The 22,204-nt window shown below is 37.7% G+C and overlaps 1 protein-coding gene and 1 non-coding gene across 2 annotated transcripts; one reads left to right on the top strand and one right to left on the bottom strand.

Moving 5' to 3' along the window:
• Nucleotides 1–398: 398 nt before the first annotated feature.
• LOC117290896 (SET and MYND domain-containing protein 4-like) lies at nucleotides 399–19,258 on the top strand. Its single transcript, XM_033772465.1, has 18 exons — nucleotides 399–550; nucleotides 3,084–3,234; nucleotides 3,980–4,096; nucleotides 4,900–5,023; nucleotides 5,946–6,005; nucleotides 6,166–6,217; nucleotides 6,863–6,995; nucleotides 8,154–8,278; nucleotides 9,435–9,540; nucleotides 9,862–10,383; nucleotides 10,848–11,488; nucleotides 11,931–12,004; nucleotides 13,130–13,268; nucleotides 14,459–14,567; nucleotides 14,694–14,760; nucleotides 15,785–15,898; nucleotides 16,605–16,728; nucleotides 17,745–19,258. Exons 1-18 carry the CDS (start codon nucleotides 420–422, stop codon nucleotides 17,869–17,871), a joined length of 2,916 nt encoding a protein of 971 aa, XP_033628356.1. The 5' UTR covers nucleotides 399–419; the 3' UTR covers nucleotides 17,872–19,258.
• Nucleotides 13,954–14,026, bottom strand: Trnan-auu. Its single transcript has one exon. It is a non-coding gene; the product is annotated as a tRNA-Asn (tRNA).
• Nucleotides 19,259–22,204: the final 2,946 nt, after the last annotated feature.

Raw genomic sequence — 22,204 nt, 5'->3', positions numbered from 1 at the left:
CCCCATCCAAATTATAGTCGTATTCTGTTATGACAGCTACCCAACACATGACTGACATAATTATTTGACTTTTACTTGAAAGGGTTACATTGAGAAAGTATTTTTCTATTGCCAGTTACATGTAGGCGTAACAAACAGCCATCCCATATTGCTGTTGCTACGGACTTGTTATACAATTTTCAAGTCGCTTAATTGGGGGCTGGATTGTTTTGTCGACTGAAACTTTGCCCCTTTTTCCCAGTGTCGTCTGCTAGCATAACAGCATTTGTTTTGATATAGCGCCCTCACTCAACGAAAAACAATTCGAGTCTTGTACCCGGACGTATACCAGAAGTAAAGATAGTAGCTAAAAGCTGGAGGCGGGGCGCCTGAAATATTAACTTCTACAGAAACAATAATGGTCGCAAGAACAAATCAAAATGGAAAATTCCTTCGACTGGGAGCAAATTCTGAGCCAGGTTTGGCAAGCAGACATCAGAAGTATGAAAGGAGCTGTTTCACTTTCAAATGCAAGTCGGGTCTCTGGATGCACTAACTTGTCGGCGTGGAGGTTTGTCAGATAATATAGAGGGGGTCGGTACTTTATCGATTGCCTCCAATCTAATTATTTGTGTCAGTCATGGTCATGATGGTCAGTCAGTGCAGGCTGTCACTGTTTCAGTGTCAGGTCAAATCAAAGAAAATGATTGACCTGAGATTGAGAATGTGGGACTGTCGATTTTTATAAAATATTTGAAGAAAGTTGTCCGTATCCTGCCACCACTTTTTCATTTTTTATGACATAAAATAGTTAGCTATAAATTTACTCAAAAAAACAAGAGAAAGGGCCTATTCCTTTTTCGTCTTTTTTTGTATCCTCGTGTACTCTATATTCATGCACTGAAGACTTGAGAGAGAATTTTAGTTTAATTAACAGAACCAAGAACAACTTTGAGCTTTATTTTTATTTGTCCGATGTCATAGCCCACCTGAGAGGAGAATTTCAAGCCCGTACAACGCCATCGAAGCACAACGGAGGTCGCGAATGCAAACGACCCAAATTTGTCGGCATTTGTTTTGCGTCACATAAATTCACGCACTTGTTTTGAAACCTCAAAACGGGGACCCTTTCTATGCTGCATTTTCTTCTAAACACTCAAGTCCGTGCGGCAGGGAAACTAGAAGACCAAAACTGCCAGTTACTATAACTATTTACCCCATCAATTGTTGGGTTTCTACCAGGCTAATTAGCTGAACCCCCATCTTACACCCAGCCCAACCTGTGGTGAAGCTGTAGTGAATTCCTTTAAGAATAAATAAGACTTTCTTTGTGCACAAAAGACGCACGCTTTTGTTCCTTTCTTCTTTTGAAAACTGCTGAGGTGTAACGACAACGAGGGGCGCATAGCAAATGCTCGTCCACTTCATCGTCAGCTCAGGTCAGAGAAGGTTCTCGATTATCAAAGCAGTTTTCTTCGCTACTATTTTCCTTAGCCAATGTAGCAGGTTTGGACTTGGCTTGGTGGTGTTTGCCCCTCACAGGGAAGAACCTGCTCATTGGTTAAAGTTGTAAGTAGTAAATATTAATTATTGTTAATTAGTAATTATCCCGCCTAGGCAGTAGCAGGCACATTCCCATAAATTAAGGCCTCGGCAGTTGCAGGCCAATCTAATTTGTATTGTTGGTAAAGGTATAAAATTACTAGCCTCTTACCACAAAAAAGCCATCAATTTACAAAACTAAGTTATACAACACTAAAATGCTGTTTTTTTTCATAGTTAATTGTATTATAACAAATTATGAATAATAAATGAGCGAATTTTTTATCAATAAAGCTTCTGATGTTTTTGGGGTGTTTTTTTTAACCCACGTGCAATTTACAATAAAATCGTAATTTCTGGAAATTTGCCTATAAGGCGCACGTCCACTTCAACCTTCCACAGTTTTTTGTATCCCCTCTGTTGTCATGTAAAAATCATGTGATCTTGTAATTGAAGTAGTGAAGTATGGCAGACAACAAACATGACAAACGCAAAGAACTTTCAGGGTGTTTTAAGTGTTTTTATCAACCATTTTAGCTGGGCATATTTTGTGTTTAGTCAAAAGGTAAGATTTTCTACTAAAATTATATATTAGCTAAAATATCAATCAGAAAGGCTACGATTTGTCCAATCTTTGCAGGAGATTGAAGATTATGTTGTATACTTTCGTGAAATCAAAAAATTATGTCATTGCGTATTGTAAACAAAAAGTTACGCGGCGGGAAAGGTGCCTGCGGGAATATTTGTAACGCGCAGATTTAGGGTATCGGAGGATATATGAAATGATGAGTGAGTTTTGGCAGGATAGAGTACAGAAACTTTTCCATTCCTCCCCTAAAAATAAAATGGAAGTTGGATATCTCATTGAGGTAAATTAGATACTATATTATTTCATATCGAATGAAAAAGTGGTGGCGCCATACGGAAACTTTTCCTTTGGGAAAAGTTTCTGTATGGCGCCACCACTTTTTTATTCGATACAAAATAATCTAGTATCTAATTTACCTCAATGAGCCATCCCTTTATGTAAAAATGAGTGGACAAAAAAGAAAAAAAGGCTGTGATTATTTCATGTAGTTAAAGATTAAGATTATAAGATTAAAAATATTTATTGTCATGATAAAAAACATGAAATTTATCTTCCCTGTGTAAAGGAGACTATACAATACAAACAAGAAAGGCATAGCAATAAAATAGACAATAGCGTAAAAACTTACTTGGTAACAATCAATGGAGAGCTGTTGGTAGTATAAATCATTGTGAGAAACGGCTCCCTCAACGTTGTTTTCAAGAAAGAAGTAATTTTCGACTAAAATATTTTAATTTGATTTTGAGACCTCAGAATTAGATTTTGAGGTCCCGAAATCAAGCATCTGAAAGCACACAACTTCGTGTGACAAGGGTGTTTTTTCTCCCATTATTATCTCACAACTTCGACGACTAATTGAGTGAAAATTTTCACAGGTTTATTATTTGTTCACATTTTTTTGCACAGAAAAACAAGGTTTACAAAGTTATAACCCTACGTTATTTCCTATTAATTTTATTTTATTTTACTGCAGTGATATCGTCATCAGTAAGTTCATCGAAGAATTCACAAACAAGAAAGGGATAAATGGGAAATCAGAGGAGCAGAGCTCAGCATTGAGACAGAAAGGGAACTGGTTCTTCCAGAAAGAGATGTACAGTGATGCGCTATCATGCTATACACAGGTAAATGTGTGAAATGCATGGTTCGAGTTCTAGCTCTGGATCTGATTCTAGTTTCTAGTTCTAGTTTTGGTTCTGGTTCTGGTTCTGGTTCTAGTTCTAGTGTTCCTTCTGGGTCTGTTTCTGGTTACATAGTTGTTCTACTTCTGGTTTTGTTTCTGGTTCTAGTTCTAGAACTGGTTCTACTTCGTCTAATTCTATTTCTAGTTCTGGTTCTGGAACTTTCTATTAATGGTTCTGGTGGTTGTGCTAGTTCTGGTTCTAGTTCTGTCTTAGTTCTACTTCTTGGTCTGGTTCTGGATTAAGTTCTAGTTCTACTTCTGTTGCTGTTTTGGGTTCTAGTTCGAGTTATACTCCATCTGATTTTATTTTGAGTTCTGGTTTTAGTTCTGGTTCTGGTTCTGCATGGTTCATAGTTCTGTTTCTGTTTCTAGGTCCAGTTCTACTTCTGGGTCAGGTTCGGGTTCGTCATTACATAAACTCCTTGTTAATGTGATGTGAACATGCAGGCACTCAAAATAGAAAAACTGGAAACTCATTGGTCCAGGTAAAGGATATGTTCTTAAAGAGAAGGGGGGGTACTATAGATAATTTGAAACAAGATATATTTCTTTTAAAAAAGGTCGGACTGTGGATTTGAGCATAGTTGTGCACTAACTGTGCTGCATCATCAGGTTTTTTTTCAAAGTTGACGATAGGATGAACCTCTTGTTAACTTGTTTGATTAAAACCTGTCTTTTTTATGTAGAGTGTAATGATGGCTCCTGATGATTGGTCTTCTATTCCAACGAATGATGCCTCTCCATGTTTAGCGACAGCTCTTGGAAACCGCTCTGCAGCCCTGTATCATCTCGGCCACTATGAGGTAGAAGCTCTAGGGGTCTTTTTAAAGGGATTGCCTCGGTGCCCCTTGAAATGTTCCTGAATAGACACTTCTAATTTCCTCATAGATGTGCCATTTACCAAGTAGAAAATGCCTTGGTGCCCTTGCTGTTTTGAAAACAAAGCATCAGGGCCCAATTTCATAGAGCTGCTTAGCATAAAAATTTGCTTAGCATGAAATTTCTTCCTTGATAAAAACAGGATTACCAACCAAATTTCCACGTGATTTTCAGGATTTAAGCAAACAACAGCTGAGTACCAGTAACAAGCAATATGCATCAAATGGAAATTTGGTTGGTAATCCTGTTTTTATCAAGGAAGAAATTTCATGCTAAGCAAAATTGTGTGCTTAGCAGCTCTATGAAATTGGGCCCAGGTCTGGAAGCATGTTAAGCACTGTATACTCGGTACTTTTTTGAGTTCTGTGAAAAATTCCACAGGCATATCTCTCATTTGGGCTTTGAACGTACGACATTTGCCATTCAAGAGCAGGTTTCTGAAACTCTAGACCACTGAGCTTGCCTAGTAGCTAGTGGCATAAAGTATCAGATAAATTTAAGAGGATTGAATCGTTTATACAACTTGATATTTAAGACAGTGCAAAGGAAATGTTTACAACATTAATGTTGCAGTAACAATTGGTTGTGTATATAGATGGGTTGCACATCATGCATTGACCACCATCATTGGTGAAACGTGGATGTGTGAAAGGCTTTCATTGTCTCAGAGTTGTGCGCAGTGCTTACACTTTTCAATTGTTTATCATCAATGATGGTGATTCTTTAGCTTGCCATGGAAGATTGCCAGAGGGCCGTTAATTGTGGATATCTGAGGACGTCATTGTATAAAGTACTGCAACGGAAGGGACAGTGCCTACTAGCATTGGGACACCCCAGCCAGGCTACGGAGGGTAAGTAGACGGAGTGAACTGTGTGAAACGCTTGACAAATGGATTTGCTTAGCTGATATTTGTGCAGAGAACCAGTCATGAGTAATGTACACTGCATTGTACTTTAGCTGGTTACCCATTTCTGTTTAGCAAGAAAACTGTTTCTGAAACGCTTAAATAAATGCAAAATGTTATTTTGTGTATATGGTCACACAAAACATAAATACTGTTGCAGCATCTGCGACTGATTTGTATAATACCTTTTAATTGCATGACATTAACTTTTTTAACAAAGGTGCTGACAGTGGTTCAACAACTATTATGTTGGTATAAAATTTTGCCCAAATAAAGATGCTGGTGAACTAATCAATGACAGAAACGGAATGGAATGCTAGATTATCTCTGTATATTTTTATGAAGCTCAAAGTCAAACAAAATGCTGTCTCCAGACAGAGAGCGAGAGAGAACTTAAAATATGCTTTAAATGCAGAAACATTTTCTGCAAATAATAAGATTTATCGACAGACCGTGCCAAGTAGTCGTTTATTTGCATTATTAAGTTGCAATTTGCATTTTTATTGCTTTCAGAATAAGACATCATCTAATAAACCGTTTCCCATGTGAATTTCAAATGAGAAAAGGAGGTGATGTTTGTTGTTATCATACAGGAAATGCCAAAAGTTGAAAAGAAGAATTTCAGGCTTTGAATTTCAGCAATTTTCCTCTGGTAAGGGGCACTTTAATGAGGAATATTTTAATTTGTATTTGAACTTTGCAAAGGGCACCGCAACAAAAGCACAGGGTACCAGGGAAATTGCTGTGGGTGCCTTGAGTTGTTTGGAGGCCTGTTTCGTTTAACTCTAGCTCTGGACAGTTGGTGAAGAGTATTGATAATTTCTTCAGTAAATTAAACGTGGTCTTCTTTAAAAAAAAATCTGTTCAGCTTTCACAGAAGCAATCCTGTCGTTAGATGAAGCAGATGGCATGGATCCAAAGAGAAAATGTAAGTACATGTAGGCTTATTTTTCAAGTAAAAAAAACCAAAACAATTTAACTAATTTGGGGTAGAACAAAGCAAGATTTACTAGAGCGGGACGTGAACCTGTGACCTCCGGATTAACGTGCTAGAACAATAAATCCACTCTATTATCGTTTTTTCTCAGCTTTGCTGAAGCTGGATCTGGATAAACTTGTACACCAGACTTCACAGTCCAGGTAATTATTACATTTCATCATCAAAATGCTCAAGTGCATAGCCACCAGTGTTCAGAAGTGACATTTTTTGTCTGGGGGTTTTCTGAGAGTGTCGGGGTTATCCTGTATCTTTACGTGTTTTTAGCTCCCTTATACTGTATATTTGATGTAATTTTATATCATTTATTTATCTTCTCCATTTTTGGAGGTTTTGAGGAAATAAAAAATAAATAAAAAAATAATGCCATAGGTCTTGTATACTAGGATATGCATGGATGGGTAGTGCAATTTAGTTTACTAGTCTTGTCTCAGACCTGCGTTGCATTGTTTGGTCCTTTTGTTGGAACATTTTCTTGTGTACTTCCCCAGATTAATTTATAATATTTGAACAGCTCCCTTCATTCACCCATTTTTCATTTTACCCATGCTAATATTCAGATGGAGTCCTTCCAGATCCGTTTGGTTCCCCTGCTGTTTTTAGCTCACCATTGCATTGTACATTTGTCCTGCACCATGCAAGCACACACATCACACAATACGTACATGTACTATACCCCATTGGCGGACTGTACTCACCAAGGAAGATGAAGTTATTACTCCTGTTCTCCATGAAGGCCATCATATGAACATTAATGATTTGATTTATTATAATTGTACTCCTTGCAGCGAGAACCTACCACCAGTCATTAACATAAATCAGTCAGTGGAAGAAACTCTGACTTGCCCATCAGACAATCTCGCCAATGCATCCAGAACCTTAGACCTACAGCATTCTGCAGACCGGGGCAGGTACTTGGTGGTAAGATTCTTTAAATTTGAGAAACTATACTTGTTTCAGCCCTAGAAGTAGGTGGCAACGGCCTCTGGAGAACAAAAATTGTAGCCCACACCTTGAAGTGGCCTTCAGGCCTTGCGTGTCTGGCGACGTGCATTAGAAAAGAAAAAAAAGAAGAAAAAAACCTTAGGAAGAGACATAGTAAAATATTTATTTTTGAAGGGTTCAGAAAACATTGAGTACACAGTCAATGCTCCTTATAAAATACATTGTCACCTTTTTCATAAAGTGAAAATAAATGTGTTGAAAATCACTAATTTTTGCAATTCGGTTTTTGTACAAATAATAATGATAATAATTAAATAGTGCACACATCCTAGTAGCTACATCACGGCACTTCACAACATTATTATCCTGTTCACTTCGCTTTCGCAATGTGCATGAAGTATGAATGGGGCTTTATGTGACTTGGCTTAAAGGCACTGGACTCTATTGGTAGTTACTCAAAATAGTTGTTAGTAGAAAAACTTACTTGGTAGCGAGCAATGAAGAGCTGTTGATAGTATACAACATTGTGAGAAACCTTTTGAGGAAAAGGTAATTTCTCCCTCAAATAATAAGCCAATAATAATAATAATAAGCATCTGAAAGCAAACAACTTGTTCAACAAGGGTGGATTTTTCATTATTGTCTTGCAACTTCGATGGCCAATTTATAATAATAATAATAATAATAATGAACCATTTTTGTAGAGCGTATATCAAAATCACAGAGAAGTCTCTATGCGCTTTGAAAACAAAAGAGAAGTAAAAGTCAATTGAGTCAAACTTTTTGTTATTTTATGCATTTATTGAGATACACCAAGTGAGAATACTGGTCTTTGACAATTACCAAAGGTGCCCAGTGCCTTTAAACTGCCCTTGTTGACTATTTGTTTCCACTTGCTGTATTTTCAATTCAATTCAATTCAATTCATTAAGGTTTATTGAAAATATCTCAAAATACACGACAGAAGTTAAAAAGACTTAAATTGGCGTGTTTACATTCATTATTGTTAAAAATTACAAAAAAACAACAAACTCTGACTTAAAAAAAGAGAAGAAAAGCTCCAGGCATGAATGCACAAAAAATGATACAAATTTGATTAAATTTGATAAAAATTTGATAAAACTGATTTTGCAGGCTGAAGTACCAGTGAGTGCAGGAGAACTACTTATCAAGGAGGTACCGTATGCCGTGTTGTTATTACCAGAGTATCACAGCACACACTGCCATCAATGCTGTAGGAAGACAGTCAACCCTGTACCGTGAGTAACTGTTCTAGTCTCAGCTTTATTTACATTTCAGGGAATGTGTTGGGAACTTCTGGGAAAATTTGGGGAAATAAGGGGAAAGTGTTGGGAAGTTTGGGGAAAGTGTTTGGAAGTTTGGGAAAGTGTTTGGAAGTTTTGGGAAAGTGTTGGGAAGTTTGGGAAAGTGTTTGGAAGTTTGGGGAAAAGCATTGATCACTTTTTGGAAAATGGTTAAAAAAATCGCACACTTGAATCCGAATATACGATGATTTCAAGACAAGTTGGTACATGTAAATATGGTCCAATGGGAGACTAAGAAGCGCTAGGTGGCAGCAGACTTACCAGGTAAATATCTATTGTTTACGTAGTTCTTAGCATGCACACATTACCGAGAACAATGGATTTTACCTGGTAAGTCTGCTGCCACCAAGCGTCCTGAAAGTCTCCCATTCCACTGTTAATTTGGCTCCAATGATTATCAGATGTAAGAGTGAAATGCTTGTAAGTTTTGTCTCAAACTAACTTCTTTGGTTTGTGTCGACACCATATAATAAATTTCTTTATGAATTTTGGTGGTTTTGAGAAGAATCAGTGGTCTAACAACTCAAGACTTGGATCAGTAACTCTGATCCTTTTCAGGAGAAGGCACACAGATCGAAACGTCAAAATGTTAGAGACACTGGACACCTTTGGTAATTGTCAAAGACTAGTCTTCTCACTTGGTGTATCTCAACATATGCATAAAATAACAAACCTGTGAAAATTTGAGCTCAATTGGCTGTCGAAGTTGGGAGATAATAATGAAAGAAAAAAAACCCTTGTCACCTGAAGTTTTGTGCTTTCAGATGCTTGATTTCGAGACCTCAAATTCTAAATCTGAGGTCTCGAAATCAAATTCGTGGAAAATTACTTCTTTCTCGAAAACTACTTAACTTCAGAGGGAGCTGTTTCTCACATAGTTTTATACTACCAAACTCTCCCCATTACTCAGTACCAAGTAAGTTTTTTTGCTAACAATTTTTTTGAGTAATTACCAATAGTGTCCACTGCCTTTAAACCATTGGTTCTGAAAAGATCCACCACAGGTCACGAAGAGATTTATTACATGGTGTCTCTGCAAACCTCACTTTATTGTTTATTTGATTATCTATAATGGGGTTGTATGTTGCAGTTGCCCAGACTGTATATATGTCCAGTATTGTAGTGACCAGTGTCTCCTCACTGCCCAGGAGTTTCACCATTGGCTGGAGTGTGGTCATTATAACAACCTCAAGACAGTAAGTACTGACCTTTGACAATATTGACCTCAACTGCAAATGCCCCCCCCCCCCAACAAAAAAAACCTCATGAAACATTGAGTTTACTTCTTGCTGTGGTCAGACAAATCTTGGTAGTCGCCAATATTGCAACATGAATTTCTGAAGTTCAAAAGGATTCTCACTTTTCCCAAAGACCACCCCTTCTGCAGTTGTGCTGATAAGATTTAAATGTTTCTCCAGTGCTTTCAGAATGTTCAACCTTCTTTGACCTCAGTGAGAGATCTTTATGTGCTAGTTCAGATCTAGAACCTTATATTTTATCAATATTTTTTTTTCCAGCTTGGCACGGAAGCATGGCTCAGCCTCCGGATGCTCCTCAAAGCAAAATGCTGGTGCAGTATCAAGTCTGTAACACAAGCCTCAACATCAACGACAAGAAGCAACAGCTGGCAGCACTGTGGTCACGCTTCTTCCACCGAAACCCTCCCCTTGAGTGGAATGGACAGTGATATGAAAGACTCAACCGTTCACAATGTGCCTCACGTCCATGACGGTGCCCCACACCTCAAAGGTGTAACCTCAAACAGTGACAGCTCCTCAAACTTCAGTACCACCCACCTCGGTAGAGAGAGCCTGACGGAATGCTCCTCCTCATTCGGAGGTGGAGTCAACTCTGTAAGAATACCCAAAACTGGTGGGTATAATGAGGCACCGGGGGTACAGTACCCCGCTCAGGGTACATGTACCTCTCCCCAGGGTTGTGGTAGAGACGGCTGCTATCGTAATGACTACGAGGCTGTGTATCACCTCATGCCTCACACTGAGAATCACACTCCACAAGAACTCTTCAATATGACCATGGTAAGTGAGAGAGAGAGAGGTTTGGTCCGCAGTTTGGAACTTTTAATGGAGTCTGATTTTGTTGTGAGTTTCAAAAGAGTTAGTATCGAAAACAGATGCCCAACATCAAGCTGTGCATTTGCCTCTGTTTTGTACTCGGTAGTGCTATACTTATTTTATAGTATAATTTTTCTCCTCCCGTTTTATTTGTAAATGCACAAGCCAGGAACTAAACAGAGACCATGGCCTCTGTTACACTTGTCTTGGCCTTGGTATCCCTTCAAATACTCCCACAGACTTTTAAAGATTTTCAAAGCATTTTCTCTGGTGTCCTGTGCTTTTGCTGTGTTGCCCTCTGCAAGGTTCCATACAAAAAGTGTACATTTTCCCCATGAAAGTGCCCCTTACCGGAGGAAAGTTGCTGTGCCCCTTAAAGAGCGAAGTTTAAGACTTGTACTTAATGTTTCTTGTTTATTCCTCCACAGACAGCCATCCTGCTGTCTAAGTGCATCAAATCACAGCTACAAAGCGTCCCACAATGGAGGCACTCTGTAGAATGCAGCACCCAGTGCTGTACACCACGCCGCACCACAGATGCTGTATCACCACAGCTTAGTCACAAGACAAAACAAGACATTGCAAATCACACACAGCCAGAGTTGTGTGAAAACGCCATGGGAGTCGAGTCAGGCATCGACCAACCACTAGAAACACAGGATGTACATTTTGGGTGTGGCTCGAGATTTGACTCGAGCTTGGAACAGATGGACAATTCTAAGAACTGCTGCTGCTCGCCTGTTGATGAAGTTGTCGCTGTGCTTCTGCTGCGGCACATACAGCAACTGAAGTGCAATGCTCACGCTGTGACAGCAATCCACACCTCAGCCAATGAAAATCCTCTCAACAACCGACATTCAAGGTCACCCACTTCTAACAACTTTGACAGTACGGCTCTGATGGGTCAGAGGATAAAGGACGACACACCAGTAGACACAAGGGTGGACAGACAGGGTTCTAATTCCATAGACCCAGTGGTTGACACCACCAGACAAGTCCGAGTAGCTACTGCAGTGTACCCTACTGCCAGTCTGCTCAACCATGCATGTGAACCCAACATTATTGCAAGGTATTTTTTTTTTCCCTTGAATTGAAAATAACGTATTTGATTTTTTTTTCTGCAGGAAACTCTTTCTGCTTCTCTCTTTCTTTTCATTTCTTTCTACTTGACTGTTCCTGTTACACTAGTATTATATAGCCCCTTTCACAAAGATTGGGGGAGACTATTCCAAAGGTTAGGGGCGGCAAAAGAGAAGGATTTTTCAGCAGCTGAAGCAAGAGATCTGTGGTTATTTTGCTTATATCTTTTTATGTGTTGTGTTGTTATTAATTTGTATCTTGTTAAGGAAGACTCTGCTAGGTTCGGATTGGAATTTTACAAATTATTAAATGGTTAAACTGAAGTGGAAAGGTTTGTTTCTTAATGTTAAAGAAATTAAACGAAAGGGCACAAACCTAAAATGCACAAAAATTGATTCTTTCTTATTGTACAATTTTGTCTGTGTATATAGTTTTGATGGTGCTGTGTTGAGTATTAGAGCCATTCGGAATATTGAAGCTGGAGAGGAGATGCTACATTGTTATGGTGAGTAGGATAATCACAATTTTATTCTTTATGAAGTGGTGTCAAAAGATTCTGAAAGGTGGTTTACAAAATGGGGACCAGACTGATTTAGTCAGCGTGACGAGAACAACTTGGAAACCTTGAAAACCCTAAACTTACATTTTAAAAGGTGCTTTACAAAAGCAGAGCGGTGTCCAGTGCTTTTCAGTCAATCATTGATTACTGCTGCAATCTAATGGGTACCTGACTGATTTACTCAGTGCGCTGATGAGCACAATCATTTATAACGTCTCTTTGCGCAGACTGGCTTTACATGAGCACAACTGACTTTATTCCATTTGAAGTGCTATAAAAAGCTTCCTCTGGGAAAAGGGCCTTCCACAGGAAATTATTCTGAAATGTGCTTTACAAAATTTGGTCCAAACGGGACCAGACTGATTAGGTCAGCGCGTTTAGCACAACTTGGAAACCTTGAAAACCCTAAACTTACATTTTAAATGGTGCTTTACAAAAGCACAGTGGTGTCCAGTACTTTTCAGTTGATCATCAATTACTGCTGCAATCTAATGGGTACCAGACTGATTTACTCAGTGCGCTGATGAGCACAATCATTTATAACGTCTCTTTGCGCAGACTGGCTTTACATGAGCACCGCATTACTTGTCTACTATAACAATAACTTGATTGCGCTTGACGCACTGAGTGAATCAGTCTGGTCCCCAATAGATCATAGCAGTTGATCAGATAAATGTTGTTAAGTTGTTGAGGGAACCCGACAAAGTATGGTTTTCGAGCCATGCTTATGAGAACAAAAATTCACACTCGTGGCTCCAAAAACATTTGATTTCTAATGTCTAGTCAAGTCGATCTGTGCTTGTATGATAGCTATCTTTTAAACATGAATACCTTACATCAAAGAAAACTTCAATTTTTTTTTTCAGAGCTTAATTTTCTACTCCTTTATGAATGATTGTGTAGGAAATCAGAAAAGAAAGTCGTATAATGACCATAAGTACTTAAAATCAAAGTCCAAATTCATTTTTTCAGTCATTTATCGAGTACAAAGAATTGTAATTCTAGATGGTTTTGAGAATCAGTGAAAACTAAGTTTTCATTTAGAGAGGCTGTTTCTTAAACTGTCCGCAGGTCCTCATGCCAAACACATGAGCAAGGAAGACCGACAGAGAGCTCTGCAGGAGCAATACTTTTTCACCTGCTCATGTGATGCATGTAAATTAGCAACAGGTGACGAAATGGAGACTTGTGATTGGTCCAACGCGTATAAGTAAGTCCCTGAAAGGCAAAGTTTTTGAAACCGGTCTGTTGTTTTAAAGCCATTGGACACTTTCTGAACAGAACAAAAACTTAAAGTTCACAGATTAACTTACAGGGTTTACAGAAGTTACTGGTGAAAGACTTCCCTTGAAATATTATTTCATGAAATGCTTTACTTTTTGAGAAAACATTAAAACAATTATCAATTCTCGATATAGAGAATAACAGATTTATTTTAAACACATGTCATGACACGGCGAACTGTGCGGAAACAAGGGTGGGTTTTCCCATTATTTTCTCCCGACTCCGATGACCGATTGAGCCTAAATTTTCACAGGTTTGTTATTTTATGTATAAGTTGTGTTACACGAAGTGTGGGCCTTTGGACAATACTGTTTACGAATGTTGTGCGATTGCTTTAATCCAATATTAATGTAGATGGACACAATGAAACTAAAATGTGAACATTTCATTTCAAATGGGGGTCGCGTTTTTGAGAAATCGCCAAAAACACCAGTGCAATACACAATCTGAGAAAATTTATGACAGTAACACTTCGGTGATAAATACTGATATCTTGGTATACGACCATGTTACTTCTAAGTGAAATTTCTTAATATTATGCTGTCAATATAAACCACAAGGGAAACTGACTGGGTAAATTTTGAAATGATTTTTGGGGTTGAACAAAGAATTGACTAGAGTGGGATTCGAACCAACGACCTCCGGATTAATGTGCCGGCGCTCTATCAACTGAGCTATCTAGCCCTATATTGGCGGTGTCCTTATTTTGTCAATATCTTTGTTCGGGGGTGCCATACAACTGTTAACTGCCGTGTAGCCATGGATCACACCCAAATTACGATACAACCTGGGAAGCGGCAGCCAGGGGATCCCCTTAAGGGGATGCGACTTTTTGTTTTAGATATCAATATAAACCACAAGGGAAACTGACTGGGTAAATTTTGAAATGAGTTTTGGGGTTGAACAAAGAATTGACTAATATTATACTTTTGAAAGCTGATGTAGGCTTCTATCAAGTATTCTTATTGCCTTTAAGTTTAAGAGTGAATACCATATGATTACCTTGCCTTTCCCTTTCCAACAAAATCAAGAAGTGTTCAATCAATGTACGCTAGTAACATGAACAATCAATTTTAAGAAGTATCTTTCTTTCTTTTTGTAAATTTGAAAAAACAGGTGTTTCAAGTGTTCCCAGCCTCTGATGATAAAGAAAGGACACAAGAAAGTCGGTTTGTGTTTCAACCAGAAATGCAAAAATACACAGAACTTAGCAAAGTTGTCCAAGGTAATTCCTCACTAGCAATACATACATAAACTCATCTTGGATTGTACAAAATAGTTATTGACAAAGTCATTTTGGTGTGTGTATTTTTCAACTAAAAGAGTTTTTCTTTTTTATTCTTACTCAAAGGAGAAGGAAAGAGCATCCAATTTGTTTAAACTCTCTCAACATTTTATGGAATGCAAACATATCGAAGGTAAGAAAATCAAATAAGGGAATCAATGTGTGGTGAAGAGGTTTTCAACTAGTAGTTTAATCCCAACGAGGCCTGGTTCTTGATAATTTTACCGAGACGTAGTCGAGATAAATTATAAAGAACCAGGCCTCGGCGGGTTTAAACCACTAGTTGAAAAACAATTCAACACACTTTGATTCCCATTCATAAATACCTTTATGTCGAAAACATCATCACTTTTTGGTCAAAAAGTAAAATAAATGCAAAAATTATAATTGTTAAATGATTTCTTTCAACACAACACCCGTCCAGCTATGAAATGGTAAAGCCCTCCGCCGCCCTCGGGTAAACAACTCCTTATAAGGGAATGCTGTGCGCGTCACCACGAGTATCACGTGATGTGGCAAAACTGTTTCAGCCGTTGCTCTCGACCAATAGGAATGAAGAAACTGTCTTATAAGAACAGGTGCAAGGTCGCCTGTCACGCCCATGTTTTAACACTTTTTACTGGTCATAAACAAAGGTTTATACACACCCACGTGACGCGCTCTCCACCAATAGGAATAGCGAAACTGTCTGAGGTATTTATGACTGAAAACTAAAACAACTTTTGGGGTTAGTTACTGTACACCTTTTAAAAACAGTCCAGTACACCACACCCAAGCTCCGGACCTGCTTTTTGTAGCCTGATTTTTCCTGATTTTAGGACTTTCTCAAAACCACCTTGAGTGTTTAAATTGTCTTAAAATAAGTAAGGCAAAGGGGAAAAGAAATAATACACCCTGTGTCCACTGAGGCAAACCTGTAGTTTTGCATTTCTGATAATGCACAGAGTCTCTAAACCCCGTGAAGTGTAACACCCGAGGAGTTGGATTGGAATTAGTAAAAACGATAAAATGGTTAAACAGTAGTGAAAAGTTATATATGATATGCCACTTTTCAGACTGCAGATCTCAAATATATAGAAAAGGCTTTAATTTGTAAAACTTAAAAAGCTCACCTTTTTAAGCTGATTGCTCTTTGTGTTTTTTGTTTTTTTGTACAGAGTGCCTTGGAATTCTGCATCAATGTTACAACATCCAACGAGAGATTTTATATCAACACCACAAAGCCCTGGCTGAGTCTCAAGATTGCTTGGCCAAATGCTACGCTCAGATAGGTAAGGATACATTCTAATTCCTTTACAATTTATTTCGCATGAATGGCGCGATGGCTACCTTTAAAGGGAAGGTACACGTTTGGTAATTACTCAAAACGAATATTAACTTAAAAACTGACTTGGTAACAAGCACTGGAGAGCTATTGATAATATAAAACATTGTGGGAAACGACTCCCTCTGAAGTAACATAGTTTTTGAGAAAAGGGGTAATTTCTCACTAAAATAATAAAAGACTTCTAGCTAGAAGTCTTTTATTCTTATCTGAAAGCACACAAATTCGTCCAACAAGGGTGTTTTTTCTTTCATCGCTTTTTGCAACTTCGATGACCAAGTGAGCCCAAGTTTTCACAGACTTGTTATTTTATGGTTATGATGCGATACACCAAGTGAGAAGACTGGTCTTTGACAATTACCAAACGTGTACCCTCTCTTTAAACGATGTTCCTGGCAGTGGCTGCTGTATGCGCTGTAGCACCTTGTCAACCCTTTTAAGGTGCTACATAAATGGGTCTCAGAATTCATCACTGCACTAACCTATCTTTCTGAAAGTTTTTTTATACATGTACTTATTGCCTTGAATTCCTTGTCGGTAGATACATGCGCTATATAAGACTTTGATATTATTTTTATTGTCATATCTCAAACGTTATATATAAATTTTAAATATTATTATTATTATTATTATTATTTATTTACCACTACTAGGAGATTTCAAGCAGTCAGGGAAGTTTCTGAAGCTGAGTGTAGCTACAGTTGAGAAGCAGTTTGGATCAGACAGCATTGAGCTCGCCAATGAACTGCAGAAACTCTCACAGGTTTTATTCAATGCGTAGGTTGACAATACAACATTGCTTTTGATCAAAATTAGCCTCATTAAGGCAACTTTCCTTATTCCTTTAAAGATCAACTTAAATGTAAATAATAAAACTAATTCGACTCTTTATCCTTGGTTAGTTATTATTTGATCTTAAAGGCAGTGGACAGTATTGAGTAATTACTCAAAATAATTATTAGCATAAAACCTCACTTGGTAACAAGTAATGGGGAGAGGTTGATAATATAAAACATTGTGAGAAACGGCTCCCTCTGAAGTGACGTAGTTTTTGTGAAAGAAGTAATTTTCCACGAATTTGATTTCGAGACCTCAGATTTAGAATTTGAGGTCTCGAAATCAAGCATCTGAAAGCACACAACTGTGTGACAAGGGTGTTTTTTTCTTTCATTATTATCTCGCTTTGACTACGGATTGAGCTCAAATTTGTACAGGTTTGTTATTTTATGCATGTGTTGAGATACACCAACTGTGAAGACTGGTCTTTGACTGGTCAATAATGTCCAGTGTCTTTAAGTGTGAAGTTTTCCTCCCTAATTTTGTTTTTAAAAAGCTGACGCCCTGCATGGTACCCAGCAAAGACCAATAAAAATGAAAAGTTAAATCAACTCCCAAAAGACATTTACACATGGTACTGTACCCATAAGTTTACTATTTATAGTTACTTCATATTTTTCATATGATGCAAAGCTTTAACAACACTTAACTAAATTTACTATTGTGTGCTTTTTATTTGCTTGAAGTAGGCTATTTCATTTGTTTCTTGTCAGAAATTCACACTATTCACTAAGTATGCCCGCTTAGTGTGAACATTTACGTATTGGGCCCCTTCCAAAAATGCGCGCCCTCATTTGTACATTTTGACCTCCAAAATGAGGATAGGCTTGTGTAAGTGCACTGCGCGTTATACAAAGGGTCAATCCCTAATACTCTAGATCTGGGCTTTCTTCCTAAACTCTAGACTGTGTCTGCTCTGGTTGATGATGTATTTTTCATTATGTTTCATTCCACAGAGGTGAGGTACAAGACACGCTATCTGTGATTGATCCAGCCATCAAGCTACTGACCTTACACTATGGAGCCAACCATCACGACGTTCAGGAATTAACACAAATGAGATCGTGTTTAATCTCACTGTAGTTCAAGTTCAAGTCTTGAGTCACTTAGTTGGAGTGAGTCTGAGTCTGAGTCACTTTGGCCGAGTCCAAGTCAAAGTCACAAGTTGCTTGGTGGGACTCCAAGCCTCATCACTTGGGTAGAGTCCGAGTCTCAAGACACTTCCAAGTCTTGAGTCACTTAGTTGGAGTCACTTTGGCTGAGTCAAAGTCAAAATCACGAGCTGCTTGTTGCAACTCCGAGCCTCAGTCTAAAGTAAAGTCACTTGGGTTGAGTCAAAGTCCGAGTCTCAAGTCACTCAAACCAAGTTCAATTCTTGAGACACTTAGTTAGAGTCACAGTCACTTTGGCTGAATCAAGTCGTTATGAGTGAGTTGAGTGCAAGCTCGAGTCTCTAGTCACATGAATCTGCATTTTAGTCACAAGTCATGAGTCACTTGTCACCAGAAAAACAATGAAACTGTACATCGCTAGGATGAAACACTTCTAATTAATAACCAATGAATGAGAAATGACACAAACAAAACTTCACATTTGATTTTAATTCTGTAACCTAAATGTTATGCATGTTTGCTGCAGTAGATTTGTCCTTGCCCTGATTACGATAAAAAGGGAATTATCTGTTTATCTATTTAATAGAAGTTTGGTCAAAGGTACTTGTGGGAGAAAAGTGCAGCCAGACTCGTTTTCAGGTATAAGGGCTGAATGAATATGAAGTTTGTTTAGTCACCAATTATCCTAGGAAACTGTCCATCTGACATATTGTAAATTTCCAGAAGATTTCTGTCCATTTCACTGCTTCTGTTACACTAGAGGAAAATGAAATGTAGCATTTTAATGAAAAACTAGGTATAAATAAATATCGTTGCATTAACTAGTTCACCAGATGCACTAGTAGGCCTATACCTGTTTATCTGTGTCATGTTTTCATTTTGCCTTCATGAAAGACTCTGCTAAGGTTGAAAAGTTATTCCATTAACTTTCTTTTGCATTAATACCAAAAGTCCTTTTGGGTGGTAAAACTGTTTCAACATCTATTTTTTTTTCTTTCAAGAAGTTTGTGTGTTAAATTCAATCTTACAACGGCTGCACTGAAAGTAAAGTAATACGCATCATACTTTTATACATTGTTACTCAAACATTTTTAGCACCACTTTCTACCCATTTTGTATGCTGTTTCGTAATGATGTCTTATTACACAATGCAGATGATATTAATACACTGTTTTTTCAAAATCATGTTTTGCGATCTTTTTATATACAAATTGGATAATCACTGTTAATATGTAACCACTGCCAATGTAACCACATACCACTAGTTTCAGGAGCAGGCCAGTGTGCTTTGTTTTTGAAAGGGCAAGGGCGCCCTATGAGGAAATTGTACATTTCTACTGGAGCATTTCAAGGGCTAGAAGGCATTGACCAGGGGGGCAGGGAGGCAATCACCTTCGTTATGTCCGTGAAGTATCAGGCCTGCAGGGAGTGAGATGAACATTTTCATAGTGTTATCTGTTGTGAGTGTACTTTTTGTGGTTGAGAGTAAAGGTATCATATTTGTAAGTTTAACTAAAGGCCCGGTCACACAGGCCCCGATAACGAGAATGAGAACGAAAACAAAAACGATAAAAATGCACGCCCTCGACTGGTTGAATGAGCGTGGGTGTATTTTGCCTGGAGCAATTCAACCAGTCGAGGGCGTGCATTTTTATCATTCTCGTTAAAGGGGCCTGTGTGACCGGGCCTTTACTCTGTGAATTTAATATGATGGTGTGGAATTTATTTGTGAAAGGTTCTTTCACACAAATGTAAGTGTATCAACATAAACCACAAATGTAAGTGCACGAATGCACTAATAAGAAGAATATAACTCAATACGCTCATCACACAAAGATCACATGTTGATGTTTTTTCACTATTTTAATTCAATTCAACATAGTTAATTCAAATTTTTAATTTGTTATACCAGAGCATGAACAATCTTGACACATTATAAAGTATTCATGAATACCGGACAGTTGCGCTATTCCTATTGGTGGAGAGCGCGTCACGTGGGTGTGTATAAACCTTTGTTTATCACTGGTAAAAAGTGTTGAAACATGGGCGTGATACATTCCTATTGGTCGAGAGCAACTTCTGGGAAAGTTGTGCCACATCACGCAATACGCGCACAGCATTCCCTTATAAGGAGTTGTTTACCCGAGGGCGGCGGAGGGCCTTACCATTTCATAGTTGGAGAGGTGTTGTGTTGAAAGAAATCGTTGAACAATTATAATTTTTGCATTTATATTACTTTTTGACCAAAAGTGTTGATGTTTTTTGACCGAAAAGGTATTTATGAATGGGAATCAAAGTGTGTTGAATCGGTTTTTAACTAGTGGTTTAAACCCGCCGAGGCCTGGTTCTTGATAATTTACCTTGACTTCGTCTTGGTAAAATTATCAAGAACCTGGCCTCATTGGGATTAAACCACTAGTTGAAAACCTCTTCACCACACATTGATTCCCGTATTCAAACATACATTTATAAGTGTTTATGAAAGTTAAAACATAATTGATTAAATAAGAATGGAATAAAGAATGTGTACTTTTCTGGTAATGCTTTTTATACACAACATGTCAAGTGTTTCACAGTTTCACACGTTTATAAAGAATATATTAAATTAATGGAACTATAAAAGTTGCAAAAGTCGCATAACGTTTCCTATATGTTTGTTATTTGTTTGTTTGTTTGTTTGTTTGTTTGTTTGTTTGTTTGTTTCAAGTTATTCAATTCAATTCAATAAAACGTTTATTCCCAACGCTTGATGAAAAAAAAGAACAATATTGTGAGAATTAAACAGAACATAGAAATGTAACAAATTCAAAAGCGCATAAAATTGTATTAAAACAATATAATGTTAACGCAAATGATGAATAAATAGCAAGAAATTAACCATGTACAAGCAAAGAGGTATGCCTAGTTGGTGGCGTGTCTTGGACACGCTCCCTAACCCTCCCTAACCACATCAACATACAAATGTACGAAAGAAATTGAACGTTTAAGCCTTGTAAGAAGTTTGTTATGATTGAGTGGCCTACATGTACTTGATACTCATTCATCATCCTTGAAAGCAAAACTTGTTTTCCCGGATGTCTTGCAGTCATGGTCTAAATGGTACACCAATACATTCAAATTTAAGAATAAATTAGGGATAATAAAGTGCAGTTAAAAAGAATAATTATTTCTCATAAAGATTGGAAGTTCCTTTTGTGATCAGCAGACAATATTCATTAAACAAAAGTCTGTCGCTTATGAAAAGTTTTGATTGTTGCTATTTCCAAAACTTTAAATACAGATCTACTATTATTAATGTGCCCACAATTCGGTGTGAGAACTTTTCAAATAGGCCACCAGGTATACCTCATTGAAGTGCTTTTTGCCAGAAATATTCTTTAGAAGATTTTGAAGTAGGCTTATAATACTTGTTTGTTCCTTTTTTGTTTCGTGGTTTGCTTTACTTTGGCATAACGCACTTTGGCACTTATTGTGAATTCATTTTTCATTTTTCATATATGACACTTCATAATAAGCCTAGGCCTAAAAAGAAGCATTTCTTGCCGATGAAACCGTTTATTTCCAGCAACACTTTGAAAGTGTAGGTGCCAATACTTCAGAAAAACTTAGGGTGAAAAGTTATAGTAGAAAGGGATATAGGGAGCGAAAGTGTCGCTTCCACCAAAATAATAGCTTTGTAAAGTAAAACACCCAAACGAACAACCCAACAACCAACCGTTCCACTTTTAAATCTCCGATTTCCCCCATATCAAAATTGTCCCATCAGCAAAAAAAGATACCAACTTTTGTACTTTTTGAAGCCATAGTAGACTTGACCAATATCAGTACCGAAAAGGAATAGGGTGCGAAAGTGTCGCTTCCACCAAAAGAACATCTTTGTAAAAGTAAAACACCCAAACGAACAACCCAACATCAACCATTTCACTTTTAAATCGCCGCTTTAATTTCCCCTGATGTCAAAAGTGTCCCATCAGCAAAAAATATACCAACTTTTGCAGGCTAGGAGATCGAGAGAGCGCCCCTATTTGCTAACACTTTGAACTAGCGCTGCGGGTGTCCTAAACAACACGATAGAAGCTTTCACTTACACACGCTTCAATAGTTAAAATGTCTGTGCGCCAGGTGGTCATTTTGTGTTAAGAAATTCCCATGTTAATAAATCGATGTTTAGTATGATACATATTGACAGAAATACATCTAGGGAATACCGAGTGCGATCAAAATTTTAAATGAAACTTGCTATTCATGATTATATATTTGATAGGGAGACGTTAAAAAATCACTAAAGTTTTGCGATTACAGAG

Source organism: Asterias rubens, chromosome 5, assembly GCF_902459465.1.
Source record: "Asterias rubens chromosome 5, eAstRub1.3, whole genome shotgun sequence".
Classification (NCBI taxonomy): domain Eukaryota; kingdom Metazoa; phylum Echinodermata; class Asteroidea; order Forcipulatida; family Asteriidae; genus Asterias; species Asterias rubens.
The sequence above is the reverse complement of the archived record's forward strand: the minus strand, read 5'-3'. Positions and strand labels throughout refer to the sequence as shown.

What these genes read in the sequence shown, in the direction of transcription:
- LOC117290896 (XM_033772465.1), top strand. Translation starts at nt 420, where the DNA reads ATGGAAAATTCCTTCGACTGGGAGCAAATTCTGAGCCAGGTTTGGCAA. An exon ending in ATCATCTCGGCCACTATGAG is followed by an intron (nt 4,097 to 4,899) that starts GTAGAAGCTCTA and finishes GTGATTCTTTAG; the next exon opens with CTTGCCATGGAAGATTGCCA. An exon ending in TCACAGGTTTTATTCAATGC is followed by an intron (nt 16,729 to 17,744) that starts GTAGGTTGACAA and finishes TTCATTCCACAG; the next exon opens with AGGTGAGGTACAAGACACGC.